The sequence below is a fragment of the Ptychodera flava genome, chromosome 6, assembly GCF_041260155.1.
Source record: "Ptychodera flava strain L36383 chromosome 6, AS_Pfla_20210202, whole genome shotgun sequence".
NCBI classification, from domain to species: Eukaryota; Metazoa; Hemichordata; class Enteropneusta; family Ptychoderidae; genus Ptychodera; species Ptychodera flava.
Genome location: NC_091933.1, coordinates 27876175 through 27893770, shown reverse-complemented (window position 1 = coordinate 27893770; position 17596 = coordinate 27876175). Strand labels below are relative to the sequence as shown.

Here is a 17596-nt window from a genome sequence, read left to right as displayed (position 1 = left end):
TCAGGTAAACGTACACGGATTTTGGTGTAACAAATTTCACACCAAGTGAAAAATATTTCCGGCATACGATTGCTGAAAGCATGTTTTTTCTGAAAAAGGAAGTATACAAAATAATTTTACACGTTTATTACGGGTTGAAAATTTAAAAATTAGAAAAGAAAATCAGAAAACCACCATGAACGTTTTAATTTTAACATCAGCGTGCAAGAGGCGTTCTACTTCTAAACACTTGGTGTTCAAGTTTGGTGTCTTTTCCTATCCCATGATGCATCAAAACGGAAGTTGCGACATTTTTCTTGAAAGCGCACCCTGAAGTCGTGATCGTGCGGAAACAAGGCCAGAAAGGGTAAGTTTCCACTCCAAAATAGTAAAAGGTATTAGATTTTTGAAGCATCTATATTATTGTCATTTGAAATTAATTGTATGGTACCTTGAAATAGCTTAACTACGTGGAGAAACCTTTTTTTCTTTCGTGGCTGCTATACCAACAACTCGCTGTGACTACGCAGTGGTACTTTTGGCCATAGCCTATCGATCGATCTCACTCGGGTCAAGGGTCATCAAAACACAACTGTAGCGATAACCCTTGACCTGAGCGCGATCGATACGCCTTGCATATTCACAGCTAACACATGTCTTTTAGTAAACACAATCGCATGTAAAACATCAGTTAAACATCGTAGAGTATACAATGTATTGTTTCAGCATATGAGAGTTTGGCTTTTTTATTTTAATCATTTGATGACATAAAATATAAAATATTTTGTAACAGTATTGAAGAGAGGCACTGCCCTTTTCCTTAACCTAATCAGCCCCTTGTCTTTCATTTAAAGTTTCATCTCGCCATATTACCAATTGTTGCATTTTTTCAGGATGTAAAAAGCTGGATCAAACTGAAAATCGAAGAGTTGTTATAGAAGCTGGTGGTACAGATAACGAAGAAGATGAGTGTACAGGTAGCTGTCTGGAAACAAGCTTGAGAACCTCAGTTCATCTCTAATGTAGATTTAAACTTCCAAGGGTCAGTAACTGAATTTTGATAAATTTCTGTATTTTTGTTCTGAAATAATCCAAGCTTTGGTAGCATGCTATGATCAACTAAATGTTGTCGGAGAATAAGCTTTCACAGACGTGTAGTCTCCCTTATTTAAATTAAAGCTGAAAGCGACAGACCATTCAGAGAAAATGTTCACTCTGAATTACTGATTTTTCTGAAATTTTCACTCTGAATTTTCTGTCACTTTCTGCTTCAATTTTTCATCATCCCCCTTGCATCTGATGAAGGAGACTTCACGTCTTTGAAAGCTTATGCCCTTGTTACATTTAGTTGATCATATCCTGCTACAAAACTTAAGATTATTTTGTATTGTAGCTCAACACGTCTCTTGTACCTAGCAACTGGTTTTTAGCTTTGCTGTCAGCTAAGTATGTTAATGTGTAGCATTGTCCTCAAATTTTTACATCCAAAGGTTTTTCTTCAAAACAGCCTGTACGAATCCTTTAATATTTGGATTACAGGTCCCAAGGGATTACCCTAATCAGATATGTTCAAATTATGATGAAATATGCAAATTTATATTTTTTAGGCTAATTTTGCTATTCTGTGGCAAAAATCTTCTTCTCTTTTACTGCCGTCTTCAATATTTGATAAACATGTCCCTAAAAATGACCTTAGTCAAATTTGTGCTAGTTGTGATGAAATATTCAAATTTTTATATTTCATGGCAATTTTTGTCATTTTTTGGTCAAAAAATCTTTAAAAAATCTATTTCAAAACTGCTAACCGAATAGCTTTGATATTTAGGACATAGATCTCTACTGATAGTCTTTTTCAGATTGTTCAAATTATGCAGAAATTTGCAACTTTGTATTTTTAGGACATTAAAGACATTTCAGACATTTTTAAAACATTAGGGATTACCAGAATGTGATGTATTCAAGTTATGATGAAATGAACATTTTTTCATTTTAAGGGTGATTTTTTACCATTTTTGGTAAAAACAATTGTATAAAAATTGATAGCAGGGTACACCAGAATTTGAAAGGTCTTTATGAATATGTTTTAAATTTCTGAGAAGTATATTTTTGAAATGTCACCCATTTATTTCAGGGTTTATTTAAAGATATTACAAACAAACAAACCTTTTTGTTTATGAAGGACTTTTTTGGTCAAGGAAATAGGTTTACCCTGCCAAGGACCCATCTTCCCCACTTTCTGCATGTTGTGCCTTACTGTGACACTTTGACAACTTGACATGTTGTGTTTACTTTAGTGTGGACAACTATATACCATGTGCACTAGAGAAGCCTTGACTAACTTCTTTTTTCTTCAAAATTTACAATTGTCTATACAAGAGGAAATGTCTTTAAGAAACCATCTTACAAAAATGGCGTATGCATTTCATACATATACGTCTTTTCAACACAATAAATATGCCAAATTTTGAGCTTTTTCAGATTATTTTTGTACATTTTAAACAAGTATGAACATAAAACGTCATCCACAATATGGTGATTTTTATTGCTTATGTTTTTGATAGGAAGGTGTTAACACTATTGGTTTTTTCCTCTGACAAACTTTACTTACAAAGTTGCAATGTTTATTTTCCCATTTTACAGTAAATTATTGCATTTTACTCTAGAAATATGTCGTTTATTTTTAGAATAAAATAATTTTACTGGATATCAATGGTCTGTAATGTTATTTCAAGGCTTGAACACCCCGTGAACGCCCAAAATTAAAGGTGTTCAACAAGCGCGCATCATGTGTTCTAGCCTTTAACACACTTATCGTTGAACGGCGTCCATGCGTTCAAAAAGTGTTACAGCCCTTTGAACGCGTAAAAGCGTTCAATTTTTTGAACACATTTCCCGTGCAACGTGTGTTCAGATAAGGAACACCATGGTGTTCAATATAATGTCTGATGAACACGTAGCGTTCAAAATCTGCACACGTATGTTCAAAAATTGAACGTTGGTTGAACACGTAGTGTTAAATTTCTGAACGTCTAGAGGCGTTCAAAAAGTGTTACAAAAAGGCGTTTAATTGGTGTTCTATCCTTGAACACTTAACTTTACAGTGCAGCAGTCTATCGACGAAATGAAATTTCACAAAATTGAAAGAAAGAAAAACATAAGCTTAAGACACACAGCGCCGTTGTTACGTCATGCATATTTTGGGTGAAATATGTTTCTTCAATAATATTTACTTACTCTTCATGTAAGTTGTCGAAATGTGTCAATGTGAAATCCCATGCGAGGTCAAATCCAAGTCCTGAGTTGTCTCTGACGTATCCAATGGTCGTAGAAGCGCTGAATTCATCACCTTCTAACGCTTCCTCCATATAGCTGTCATAAGGATGGAGAGAAAACAGATCTTGATATATGTTAGCATCGGGTTGCTCTTGGAGCTTATGACCTGTGCATGTATAACAGGCATTCATCGCCTGAACAAAGTAGCAGCTTGATTTGGTAGCGTCGTTTGTGTGTCCTTATGAGATATCAAATTAATTCATGTCAAAACTGTCCCCTTGAAACTTTGAGAATCTCAGAATCTGCTCAACGATTGTGATACTGTAACAACAAAATGCGTTATTTTTATCACCACAAATATCACTCTTTGCATTATTTTGAAATTGTCTCGTTTCTTGTGTAATTTTGGGAGCATATTGAATAGGAAAGCGAACCTCTGTAATGTCCAAGGTGCTCTACTGCATGCTAAGGCAGACCGCAATCTCGTTCTCTCCTCAGAGTCCACTTTTTGTCGTTCGTATGCAAACCGCCATTCTGCGTCACTGCCATGACGAATTGCTGTACAGTAGACGTTACTGCGCATGTCACCTTCGATTCTGGCAAAATAAAGTAAGTGCAACCGTATCGAAACCGTTGATGACACAAAATAAATAATACAGCTCAATGATCATGGCCACGTTCTAGCATATCAAGGTTTTTGGGGCCAGAATTGAAATTGAAAATTACAGTTACACTTTTGAAATATAACTCGAACTATCCGGTTTACCCGGTATCGCTGTCACAAAATTTACGGGCTGATTTACTTTCGACCTAAGTAAACTTCGGCGCAAAGAGGGCGCTGCAATACTTGAGTGTACTTTACTTGAGATTTTCCGGATCGTTCATCCACTCAGCATATTGACTGGTTGCGTTGGCAACGCAGTCATAGTGATTGTAATCACAGGCCGTTCTCAGCGTGTCCAGCCGCCTGTAACTAAAATGAAAATCCGCGTTAGAATTGAATAAGTCCTTGGTCGACGAGATCCTCTGGTGATAGTTAATGACTGCTTACTTTTAATTTAAAAATGTTGGAAGCTCGTATTTTTTACGACGTCTGCAATGTTTGACTACCAGCGTTGTTTGATATTAAACATGTAGAATTCTACAATATATGAATTTGTGCGGTAGAACTTACACTTCCAGTATTTCAGAACGATGTGTAGGGCAAAGTTCATTTCGTGTCGTTCACTTTGCTAGGCACATTGGTAGACCAATAAAATTTAAGATGAACTTCTATTTTCCGCCTATAGTATTTTGGCAGTCGTCAAACAAAAATATCGCTGCCAATCTTTAATCGAGTCTGGGTCTACTTACTAGTCCACGTCTTCGCTGTAATCGAAATCCCAGCCGAGGGAATCGTAGTTCGGTGAAACAAGGTGTCGAATATACTTCTGTGAATTACAAAATACGAGATCTGAACTCACAAAAGGTCACAAAATCTCGAAAAAAAACAACACACTGCCAACCCGTCAAACGATTAAAACACTAATAGCAGGAGAAGTGTACATATCGTACAGAATTAGTTTCACGCGGACTGATACATAAGGTACATGAGGCAAGTGTCCTGTAAGGCTTTGGAAGCACAGCATTTGAAATTTATCCATCATTTGCCTGTTTTATCAAACAATAAGACAAGTTCGTTTGCTCATTTGTTTGTTGTGGATGTGCTTGGTGGATTGACGTGTGAGTTTATACGTTTTCTCACTCTGTCTTTGCGAAATTCCACCTCGCCTAAACATGGCGATGGCACGATCTAGGTTCATTTCTTATGTTCAAATTACTGGATATTTTTTCTGAGCACTTGAATTGCGGCGCTATCTGCTGAAGATGACGTTTATGAAATGCTCTACGACCATCATACCTCTAGCATGCCATACGTTGAATTTCTCCACAGCATGTGTTTGGTGTATGATTGAGCATTGACGAAAGCCTGCCACGGCATGTGTTCGTCTTCGTTGAATAAATACTGTATGATTTCCAGACCGATGACATGATCCTGGTGATGAGATTGCCCCAGATTGAGGGCGTCGTGAACCAAATTGGATCTGCTCCTCACAGGAATCGCCTTTGGACAATCGGAGAGGAGAGGAGAGGAGAGAGAGAGAGAGAGAGAGAGAGAGAGAGAGAGAGAGAGAGAGAGAGAGAGAGGGAGAGAGAGAGAGAGGGGTGTGCAGATAGAGACAGACAGACAGAGAGACGGAGAGACGAGAGACAGACAGAGACAGACAGACAGACAGAGACAGAGAGAGACATTGGGTTGATTTATCGGTTGAGCGAGAGAAGCATAGATCAAGAAGCCAGGAAAAGAAATATTGAAAGAAGTGAAGGAAGAAGTAAAGACAGATAGAAATGCTATCAGTTGAGAACAAGAAAAGTGTTAAGTGGGAAACAATATGTATTGTCATGGATATGTATTATATAAATAACACCTATTTTGTCTCCTAAATACTTCGCTAATTCAAAACTCGACACTGAAGAGGATGAAAAAGAGCCCTCCAAACGTGCCATTAAGGCAAAAGCGAAAAAACACAAATGCGAAAAAGCAGAACTTCACATAACACAGTACAAATTACATTGACACAAAATATAGAACTGTACTTCCAGGTTAATAATATTACTGTAAAGTTAAAGCAGTGTTATGTAACGTATATTGAAATTGGTTCCAACATTATGACTGCGTTCACCGTACTGAATTTACAAGGATGACTATTGGCTGAATGATCCAGCAATTGAAAGTAAAACGAGAGCCAATCGATGTGCTAGTATCCCAAAACTATCCAAATCTCGACACGGATGATGAATGGGTTTGTGTGTATTACCGTGTGGTCAATTTGCAGCTGCTTTGCTAGTTTTCTCCAGTTATCTTTGTCATAGTTGATCCGCATCAAAGTGGTCTGGTTTATGTTGGCAATGTACCAATGCAAGTTGGTGGCGCCTGACAGTGGAATTTCGGCTGAGAATACAATCAGAATGGGAGTTACTCGTAGATCAAGACACAGTCCCTCCATGCACTCACGACTGTGATCAAGATGATGTTATATCTGCTTCACCGTGACGTGTGAAATGAAGATCAGAAGAAAAGATTTCACTGCAAATCTATTAAATATCAAAGTTCTTGGGAAGTGAGTTACTTTTTTACCGTTTTATAAAAGGTTTGGGAGAGCATAATCGGTCAACTTATTTTGGATTTTAAGTCATCGAGTAAATTTGGGTTAATATCGAAATGTGGAAGGCATGTGGTCAAAGTTAAGTACGCAAAACTAAATTCTTTCGGGTACCATTCTTCGACTGTTCTCATGTTTGTGAACACATTTGCAGCGTTGTACAATTCTCAATTTCGAACGAAATTTCAACTCGCAAACTTGTTCTCAATAGCACAAGCGGACATCAACGATTACGAAGCTTACCAAATGCCATGAGACAGCACTAACCTGGTCCTTTGTGCAACCAGATGGTATCAGGGCTGCTCATATCAATTTGTCCTTCGTGAGTGTAGGTTACTGGAATATGCCACTGGTACCTGTAATAACGAATGGGGAAAGACTATCAAGTGTGTGATGAATCATGTGAATTAACTATACCAGACTGAGACAAATTAGACATCACTCCAAGCAGACTTATATCCGCGTTGCCTAGCTTTGACTGTCTTGAAGTAAAACACTCCAAAATTAATACATTCACAGAAGCTGGAAAACGTGTGTTATAAAAATCTAGAAGTTGAGTCTTAGAGACTAGAAATTAAAACTGTCTCATTAGGAGTCATGGTGTTTATACAGAGCACTGAAAAGGATGTATGAGACACATAAAAATGTATGAGTCATTATATAAGAATCAATTAGGCATTATATTAAACCGCACATACATATATTCATACGCACGTACGTACCTACGTACCTACGTACATACATACATACATACATACATACATACATACATACATACATACATACATACATACATACATACATACATACATACATACATACATACATACATACATACATACATACATACATACATACATGATCTGGTCATGTACCTTTGTTTCTTTTAACTCTGAACAATTTCTCAACCAACATTTGCCGTCGAATACATTCTTTTCGCTCTTGTACTCATTCACTAGTACTTTGTTTTGTGCAATTATCCTTTGGACATCCCTATTACTACACTTTTTTTCTATATACTGCCGTGCCCATAGCGCGTTGTGGTGGGGTACATTATTAATCTCCCTTCATCTTCTTCTTATTATTGATAGAATTTTTACTATTATCATTATTAATTGGTTGGTGTGATGTGAAATTCTAAATATTTCATGGCTACTCTCGATTGGTTAGTTGCACAGTTTGTCTCTGCATTGTCTCATCCGTGAAGAGAATCGTGTCAGAGGTAGCAAAACGGTCAGTGGATTCGCCATGGGAGCAATCTATCAAAAGTTGACGTGTAAAAACCATGGCGTATGAACGTCTCACCAGATAACCATCGCTCCGCTCTTCACAGCGGATGAGCATAGCACTTCCTGCTGCGAATTTCTATATCGTCGAGCTATGAGCTTCATCCGCCGAAACGGCCTGGCCTCCACAGCTAGCAACATCGCATGAAGGTGCAGGTAAGCGAACTAAGTAAGAGCAACAGCACCTTAATTGGGAGAGGAGGGGAGGGGAGGGAGGGAGGGAGGGAGGGACGGGGAAGGAAATCGATGGATCTTATTCTGCCATGCGATCGATATTTACCTGAGCTCTCCTTCGTTCGGAGATCATCTCAGAGAGCAAATTCAGTTGAATTGCACGGATGGGTTGGCCGTCAGTACCTAAGTTAAGGGGCAATCCTGCTCGAATATTGCCATGGCGACCATCGTAATTGTTTAGATATAATGTTATTAATGCTGTTATTATGGTGTATCCTTTGGTAGCTCGAGATACTAATATTTTCCTTTATAAACAAACTCAGATTAACGTATCTGTATAAACGTCTACTAGGAAACTTCAGGTTTCCTGACAAGATAAAGACAAAAAATAGTGATTCTGTCTTCGCGCTATTTTTCATCATATTGACTGATTTTGTCATGTGGCTCAGCCAACACCATAGCAAAACTGTAAGCTTGGCTTGTATTGTGTAGACGAAGGTCATTAATTCAGTGTCGTCAGGTATCACAACCTCTCTTCAGAGAAAAGCCGCCAACTGCCGGGCGACGAGATCCTGCTTAAAAAACCTGATGATCTACGTTGAATTTCGCCCGTTTAGTTCATGCTGTTTCATCACAGTAATTATTTGCTTAGATCAAGAAAACTTTCCACAATATATATAATTTTTGTAAAAAATTATTTTATACTATTTTCCTTTTGATGTCGTACGCGCCTTGGCAGCGACACACTTAAAGTTGTGCTTATGTTCGTCTACGGCGCGCCAAATGTTTCAAAAATATTTATCGTCATAGAGTAAAAATAAACTGTCAAATTTTCTTTCTAAAAAAAAGTCTTAAACGTGTATGAATAATAAAGAAAAAAGTTCTTTCGTCCATATCATTGCATTTTATTAATGTACCTTTTCATAAAATAGCATTCATTTGAAAATACGTGTCATTAAATATTTGAATGTGCCTGTACAGATAAAGATGACGTGCAACCGTCTTTCTTGATTGAAATTGAAAAATTCGATGGCATTACGGAAGAAAATAAATGAGAAAAGTATTATTGCAAAAAAGGGCAGAATGTTATGTAATGCTTAATTGTAAAATATTCTTTAAACCGTAATGAGAAGATAAACTTTTCAAAAATTTGGAAATACCACACTCCCATACTTATTGACGTACACATACACGTGTATTTGATATAAAGGTGCAATGAATGCTGATTATAAGGGAAAAAGAAAAACGAAAAAAAAATAAATCAAGCACACACACAAAAAATATTGAAATGATTAAAAACAAAACCACAAATAGTACTTGCACTACTACCAAAAAACAAAACAAACCATCATTAGGTCTGACTAAAAAAAAGAAAGAGAATCACAATTGAAAAGTCGACCGAGATCGCGCCGGCGTTGAGGCTGTAAAGAAACCAAAACGAGGTCAGCTTGGAAAAAAACCAAAGCGAGGTTACAAAAAAAAAAAAAAAAAAAAAAAAGAGGTTACCAAAAAAAAAAAAAAAAAAAAACCAGTAGAAAAAAAAGAGGCCCGTTCGAGAAAAGAAAACAGAGTGGGACACCCCGCAGAAAAGCCCAACATGAAAATTTAATAATTGTCAAAGTCATGATTGTTACAGTTTAATGCTCGAGGGTTTTGGATCATCACACTCGGATGTTGGACATGATCTTTGGGGTATTTCAGCGATAACTCTCAGCTTCTAGTCTTCAATATCATCTCATGGACGTCCAAGTTACCGACACGTCCCATTCTATATTAAACAGTTACCAGTTTTGGTTAAAAGTGGACAAAACACTCGTGGTGGTTTGTCGGCTGCCAGCGGTCCCCTCGCTCCAATGTACACTCGAGGTGGTAAGCCAGCGGCCGGCAGTCCCGTCGCTAGTACAGTAGGCCTACACGCCGGCAACCAGCGATCCCCTCGCTGTAAAGTGTAGGGCCGCATCTCCCAAATCATAGACAGTCTGTGCCCAAACCCCAACAAAACGATGGCTTGCCGCTAGCCCACGGTTACGTGTGGTTCGATACACAGCGGCCGCCGTGTGGGTATGCATAGTAAAATTGCATACCACGCAGCACGCTGTGGCCTAGTTCTGCATGGCAGGGCTGTGTGTTACCGGCGTGACACGGCCTCCCGTATAACGCCGGTAACACGTACACAGCCCTGCCATGCAAAGCTAGCAGCGGCCGCTAAGTATCGAAACACACACGTATCCTGTGGGTTCATAGCCTCTGAACGGAGTATGGCAAAGGCAAAAATACTCGGGCTGAAACACTCCGTTTAAATTCGAGGCAACGTTTACACTAGTACCTGTAGAACGCGAACGCGCCCGACTTGACAAACACTGATCAAGCAGCCGCTATTTCTCTGTACGCTGTAGCTCAACACAACCAGGAGTAGTAGGGCTACGGAACCGCAGCAAGGCCGGGCTGTGAATACGGCCAGGCCGGTAACTCACAGCCCTGCCCTGCCACCCAGAGCTATGTATAGGCTACTGCACAAATATCGTAGCTCCATATATTGGACTGTGTGGATATAAAGATTTCTGCAATGGGGATCGACATGTCGTGTATGTGCCGGTCTAGCCCTGCGGGTAGAGTGAGAGTGTCTGGCGATGCGAAGGGCGGACACTCTCGCCATACTCGTAGTCGTAATTGCGTCGCTCGTCTTGTCGAACACGGAAAATGATGGACGTTCTCTCAACACGCGGCAGATTTCTTCAAAACTATTCAATTTATCATGATTTGGGTGATCTTTGAGGATAGACGAGGAATTACCAAATAACGAGGTGGTTTATCATTATGGTATTGGAACCCGATGTATCGAACCACACGTATAGACTGTGTAGAAATCATGTAACGGCGATGACAGTGCGGCTCGGTGGAAGGCCTGCAGTGGGCTCCCTGCCATACCGCGCTTATTAAGGCATAGATATATTCGCAGTGTTGCTATGAAGGTCATGGGTTTGTACGTCTCGCTCGTGATCTGACCTGTGGACTGCCTAAAATTGGCCCAGTTAACTTGACTCTCTGGAACTATTCACTGTTAACCTGGACGTTCTTTAGGTGATATTGCCCACTTCACTTCATCAAGTACGGTTTCAAATAGCTATGTGTGGCAGGGCCCAGCCAAACAGAGCTAGGTTTTAAGATGTCAAAGTTATCACTGAAATGCTCAATTAATATTTCGTCAAACATTGGAGTATGTGGTGATCGGATTCCCAGCTGTTTGGGATTCATCGATCGAAGGAAACGTGAACCATGAGTTTTTTGAATAAATTAATTGTATTTTCACGCGTTTTTTTTCTGTGGCGAGTGCTCGTTTTTTTTTTCTTTCTTTTTTTCTTTTTTTTTTTGGCTGTGGCGAGTGCTCATTTGTTTTCTTTTTCCACAGGCCCACGCGTTTTTTTGTATTTCCTGTGTTCATGGCATTTTTTATTTTTTTATTGTTATCTTATTTTATTTTATTTTATTTTATTTTATTTTTTTGTAGATGATGTCCACTTTTGTATAGAGCCATCACTGCCGAATTTTTTCTCTGATTTTCTCTCTTTACTGTCAAAGCGGCTAGTGGTTCATATTATATTTTTGATTATCTATAATACGTTTATTATGAGACGTAGTGCTTTTTAATTTTCTTAAGTACATAAATAATTTTATGTATGCATGACTTTTTTTTTTGTCTGATTCTTTTATAATGATTTTCTGTATGTGGTTCACATTTTCATTTTTTGTAATATTTTTTCCGTGTGGTAGTAGTGGTTTTAGTGATTTTCTTGTGAATTTTGTGGACGTACCACTGTATAACATATTTTACTCTTTTTTGTAAAATCAGCACTCATTGCACCTTTTACGCGAACTATTATACGTGTATGTATGTCGATAAGTATGGATGTATGATTTTTTCAAATCATTGAAAATTGTTTATTTCCTAATTACGCTTTAAAGATTTTTTCTCAAGTTAAAATGAAGTATTAAATGACATTTCTGTCTTTTGTTTTTTAATTATACTTTTCTTACTTATTTTCTTCCTAATGACACCGAATTTTTATTTCAATCGAGAAAGACAGTTTATTTTTGCACTGAATTGATAAATATTTTTGAAACATTTGGCGCGCCGTAGCTTACACTTACCTAAAAGAAACTTTCAACCATTCTCTTTCAAAATCATGGACAAAAAAGCGGGTGTCACCGCGTAAAGTTTGGTACCAGAGAAACAAATTACTAAAGATTTACCGATACTTGAAACTCAAAATGGCCGCTGTCCAAGTCTTAACTCTACAGTGGAAAAATGCAATTTTCGATCTTCAAAAAAAAATAAATAAAACGGTAAAATCTTTATTTTCTCCGCAAGCACTTCAAAATGAGACCCCACAATGGACTGAGCAGTAAAAACTCGACAGTCCGAATATCTGTCGTATTCTACGTTGACTTTGGCTGACTTAGCAGAAACTAAAGGAGTCAAACCCACACAGGCGAGCGGGCATTCCGGGTACCTGAAGGCAAAGGACGGTATTACTGCACGAGAACTCACCCTAATTGTGGGAAGTGGGTGTCCTGTGGCTCATCGTTCGGGTCCAGCAAATAATGTTCTTGTGTTGCCGACACCCTGTTGGTCATTGTTCTGGTCATATGCACAACGGGAAATCCCATCTGCAAACTCCACGTGTCCATTATCTCTTTCATGTCGTAACCAAAATAGCTTTTCATAGTTTGACCATGATGGTCTTCCCACGTCTAAGCCAATTTGAAGTAAAAAAAAATACATAACACTCTACATGCAATAAAGAAAGCATTCTAGCATTTTATATCATCGGTAGCGAGCTTATAACTGCACGAAAGACATCATTGAGAAATGTTCACTGAGGACAGAACATCTGGAAAACTAACAGCCACGCATGCTTACTGGACCAACTAAAATGCAAAGAAAACCCAGCGCCATACCTCTTGTAAAGCAGCCCACAGGTTGTCGGATTCTACGTGTGAATAGTTATACGCATTCAAGTAACGCCGGAAGCCTTCAAACATGAGATCCTGACCAAGGAAGCCCTCCATTAGCATTATGACTGCACCTCCCTGTGAAATTAAGTTGGTATTGTAATGTAACATGAAATGTTAGACAGTAGAGACGGCCTGGCTATTCACTTATGATGCAAATCCAAAATATGATACATCACAGTCTATGAAATAATGTGAAGCCCATTGTTATTATAGTATTAGCTTTAATCGGAAAGACGCGTCTTTTGACTGACTGGAGCCTGGGGATATGATGAATTACCAGCAATTCTAAACGACATTTCCATATCCAATCATCCAAAAACATTTTTTCAATCGCGTTGACATAAAATATTAATGCGTTTCTGATATGGGAGAACAAGGATACGGCCTTAGAAAATTGATGCTATGGTGCATTAAGAGTGCAGTTGTCATTATTTTTCAATCCCACCCAATTATTACTCATCTCAGAGGGTGACTTCCCTTCGGACTTTGGAATGTTTTTTTAAAAGCAAAAAACATCAGTTTGCTCTGACTTTTTCTACGGCTGTACGGGCTCGAACGGGTGTACATTTATAAATAAAAATCAGATATCGGCAGCAAAGGTGAGAAAGCCAAGGGAGAGAGGCGTTGATAGGTTTACCTTGTCGTAACTGATGGTATCAAACATGGACGAAATTTCGGCGGCGAATCCAGGGTCCCTGATCAACGGGTGGGAATCGCCACGCTGGTCCCGGTTAAAAGTGGAGTAAGTGCTCTCCTTCAAGAAGAACTGGTCCCACTTTTAAGAGACAAGAAAGAACAAACTCATCAGCATTCAAGAAATGAAGTCCCCATCATTCACTTTAATCTTAGGAATATCTATACTGTTCTCAAGGGACTCTTTAAAAATTGCACTACCAGATAAGATCAGAAATACTTCCTGACAAGTGCGATTTTTACAGAGTATGCAAGACGTGGTACTGCCTCTCTCTTCCTTGTTGCGAATTTCAATAAAACGAACAGAATAGTTACGTCTGATCAGTCTGGGTTATATTTAAACTATAGTCAACTCGGACAAAATGATCACGTAATGGTGTAAAACTGTTTAGGAATACCAATGAACTTAACATAATGATGTATTTCGGACTTTCTCCGACCGTGTGTGCATATGTTTCTTACGCATGTGGGAGCGCCAGCTAGCTAGATATAAATAGAAAGACAGATAGACAGACAGATAGACAGACAGACAGATAGACAGACAGACAACTGTATAGATAGATAGGTAAACAGTTAGATTGATAAATAATTGGATATTATAGACAGGCAGACAGACATATAGATAGACAGAGAGACAGACAGACAGATAGATAGATAGATAGATAGATAGATAGATAGATAGATAGATAGATAGATAGATAGATAGATAGATAGATAGATAGATAGATAGATAGATAGATAGATAGATAGATAGATAGACAGATGGGTTGTTAGAGGGAAAATGTATGTTTTTACCCAAAGGATGCTGACCAGTAAATGATCGTCGTATTCAAATTTGTACATCCTTGCCCATACTTACAGCATAAAATCCCGGCTCAGTCATATCGAGACCATAGAACTCAAAATATGTCGCAAAACCTTCGTTCAGCCATAATTCACCCCACCATATACATGTTACCAAGTTACCAAACCACTGTAAAGACAATTAACGTGCATATGAGTGAATACCAAAGCTAAACTTGTAATAATATGAGAGAGCCACCACCAAATATTTTCACATATTACTATAATAACCGCAAAATATAGTCAGTACTCGACTATTTTTATGCATTGAGTGGTCTGTAATAATACCTGTATATTTTAATAATGCTTTCAATATTTTGTCCTGTATAATGATCATATTTTCCTATTCATCCCCCACCTATAAACTACATCGAAAAGATACGGTACAAGCATTGCCGATACAATATTTTGTGTACAGTATACCATGTTGTGGCTGAATCTCAATCCGGCCACAAAGTCGGTTGTATAAGGTAACATTGGAGCACACACATACAAACAGTGTCCACAAGCTGAACACAAGGCACTCTCAAATAATTCTGGGAGTAGTATGAGAAACTGCAGTTTTAAGACAGGACAAAAAATCCGGGGAGGGGGGGGGGTTAGGGGAAACGTCGAAATGCAAAACTAATGGAGCTGTAACACGCTGACAGATTTTGAGAATGTCGAGATAAATATTTTTGCCATCAACGAATTATGGGTTTATCAAAATAGAATGCGCCATGAGGACAGATACTCGGACTCAGTTTCAAATTTATACAAAACTTTTCTTATGTACGGCCTGCGGGGCTCATTCTGAAGCTTTACCGTTTTTTTAAGTACAAAATTTACTTTTCCCCATAGAATTAACACAGGGATGGCGGCCATATTTAATTTCAAATATCAGTAAAATTTTCAGGTAATTTGTTTCTCTAGTATCAAGATTTGCGAATGACCTCCTTATTGTTATTATTGATATGGTAAGAGCATGGTGGAATGTTTCCCTGAGGAAAGTTTCAACATAAGTTCACGTCTTTCACTTTCGAGGCGCATGCTACTTTAAGCACAACCCTTCTTACTGCATGCCGTCCCGGCACAGTACATTTTATACAGACTTTCTTAGAGAGACCAGATGTAAGGGATTAACATTCTCAAGCGCACCTGGTGTATGAGTTCATGCGCTATTATCTGTGACACGAACTTTTTTCGGTGTGGAGTATGAATGGCCGAATCGTACAGAAGATAAACTTCTCGGTACAAAATCAATCCCCAGTTTTCCATCGCACCGGGTCCAAAAACAGGCAGTGCTACCATGTCTGGAACAGAAAATATCAGAATGCTTTTAACTTAAAACTAGATTACCTATCGACTTACAAAAAATGTTTTCTCACAACACATGTTTCTCTATGCATGGAACGAATACCGAGAAAATGCAAGATACGTGTTGTCTGGGGACACTAGGACGGTATAGAGCGCCGGTTTTGACAAGCAAGTCAGTCGAAGATACACACTTCCGACACATGGAATACAACTTTGCTTTTGCTGCCAAAAACTACGTTTGTCTCGTACACAGATGACGGTTCTAATCGGAAAATAAATCGACCCTATATCACAAAAATGTACACTTATATTCTTTTTCGATTAGCAGTTGAGTGAAAAAAAATCCGTTATCAGATCTAGATGTGCAGGAGGGACTCAATATTTTAACCTGGTTCGGGACATTACGCTAACAAATTACTTTCACACTTCAGCATATTTTTGGAGATGACCTGGATTTTATTTGCAGAGGCCGTAGTTTTACAGCTCATTTGAATATCGGTGACATATTGCAAATCGTTTTAAATAGAGCCAAGTCCGAAAATAGGAAGTATTATTCCTGGTGGCTGATGATGTTCGAATGTAAGTTGTGATGATGTGCGTCTGAAAATTCACATGATCACTAGTTCTACTTAACACGGAATATCACATTTTTGTTTTTCGGTGTCTTACCCATCTTCTGTAGAGGATATTTGATTTCCCACAGCTCTTCGAACCCAGTAAGTTGGTCCATGCCGATTTGTAGTCCATAGCTGCCGGAATACAGCAAAGACGGCTGGCTCCACACGCGGAACTGCTCGAACAAGAAACCAGAAGTCTTTCTTAGGTTCTACCACACATCACATGATCAAAGTCAGCCTCCATGACACATGCGAATTGCCGTGAATGCCCGCATGTTTTGGTGGGAGCTTTGACAGTTGGCCCTGTAATCCCCTATTTTTAGAGGTAGCGAGACATGAAATGATATGAATAACTTTAATGTGTGTGAAGATAGAAAGTGATATTCAACTCAACTACCAGGCTGTTTAGTCAAAAGGACAGTGCTGTGTACAGGCATCCCCACCGTCGACGAAACTCGAAGAGGGACATACCTCGATACCGTTTGGCGTCGTGTCTTCGATACACTCCCAGTCACCTATGGTATAGGCGTTCAGGTAGGTGGACATGTGAACGGTCGTATTGTACGAAGTAACGTTCCACACGTCGCCGGTGTGAGGGTCGTCGTAGGTGGAGTTCTCCACGCTCTCCATGTTGGAGAGGGCGATGCGATGGGGCCGGAAAACTAACGTTGTGGCAAACGTCGCCTTGAGGGCCGGCTCGTCGAAACATGGGAAAGCTCTCCTTGCCCTATCCGCCTGGAACTGCGTAGCTACAAAGGCTCTATAAAGACAAGAAATTACGATAATATATCTTGAAATGGTACACATAAAACCTAACACTTCGATAATTATTTAGTGTTCCGATACATTTTACATTATTTTGAAATTCATTGCTGAATAATTTATATTGAATATTTAATCATCACTTTTACCAAGCCACGCCGACGGCATGTTTTGATCAATTGAATGTTCAAGTGAGCACTCATTCTGCGCACTATTCCACTGCAGTTTGGGCTTAATACGCCAGATAAATTAGTTATTATATGCACGAATTCATGGGTCACTTGTTGCTTCGAGTCCCTTCACTGTGTATTGTCAAATATAATTTCTCTGATCAAAGCTAATTATCCGAGGTCGATTACCATCAACACGTCAAAACGTTAACAAAGCGTTCGCTCCAGGGTCTATATTTAAACATGGCTACAGAGTGTTACTACTGAACAGGGAAAGCTCAAGA

At 38.8% G+C, this 17596-nt stretch overlaps 2 protein-coding genes across 3 annotated transcripts in view; one reads left to right on the top strand and one right to left on the bottom strand.

The window, feature by feature from the left end:
- LOC139135379 (aminopeptidase N-like) overlaps window positions 1–17596 on the bottom strand; it is a 48476-nt gene that overhangs the window by 1745 nt on the left and 29135 nt on the right. Inside the window, exons 2-15 of the mRNA XM_070702740.1 lie at window positions 16852–17140; window positions 16433–16553; window positions 15605–15759; window positions 14484–14597; window positions 13569–13706; window positions 12875–13006; window positions 12465–12667; window positions 6723–6811; window positions 6111–6244; window positions 5153–5356; window positions 4606–4682; window positions 4115–4225; window positions 3687–3848; window positions 3214–3348 (exon numbers count right to left, since the gene is read on the bottom strand). Coding sequence (XP_070558841.1) covers window positions 3214–3348; window positions 3687–3848; window positions 4115–4225; window positions 4606–4682; window positions 5153–5356; window positions 6111–6244; window positions 6723–6811; window positions 12465–12667; window positions 12875–13006; window positions 13569–13706; window positions 14484–14597; window positions 15605–15759; window positions 16433–16553; window positions 16852–17140 — 2064 coding nt within the window. The remainder of the gene's footprint in view (window positions 1–3213; window positions 3349–3686; window positions 3849–4114; window positions 4226–4605; window positions 4683–5152; window positions 5357–6110; window positions 6245–6722; window positions 6812–12464; window positions 12668–12874; window positions 13007–13568; window positions 13707–14483; window positions 14598–15604; window positions 15760–16432; window positions 16554–16851; window positions 17141–17596) is intronic.
- LOC139135382 (aminopeptidase N-like) overlaps window positions 7777–17596 on the top strand; it is a 67023-nt gene continuing 57203 nt past the window's right edge. The window contains exon 1 of one of the 2 annotated variants that reach the window (XM_070702746.1): window positions 7777–7897. The gene's annotated coding sequence lies outside the window, so the exon portion shown is untranslated. Of the gene's footprint in view, window positions 7898–16603; window positions 16915–17596 lie in introns of those variants that run through there. The other variant, XM_070702745.1, reaches the window with a different exon arrangement.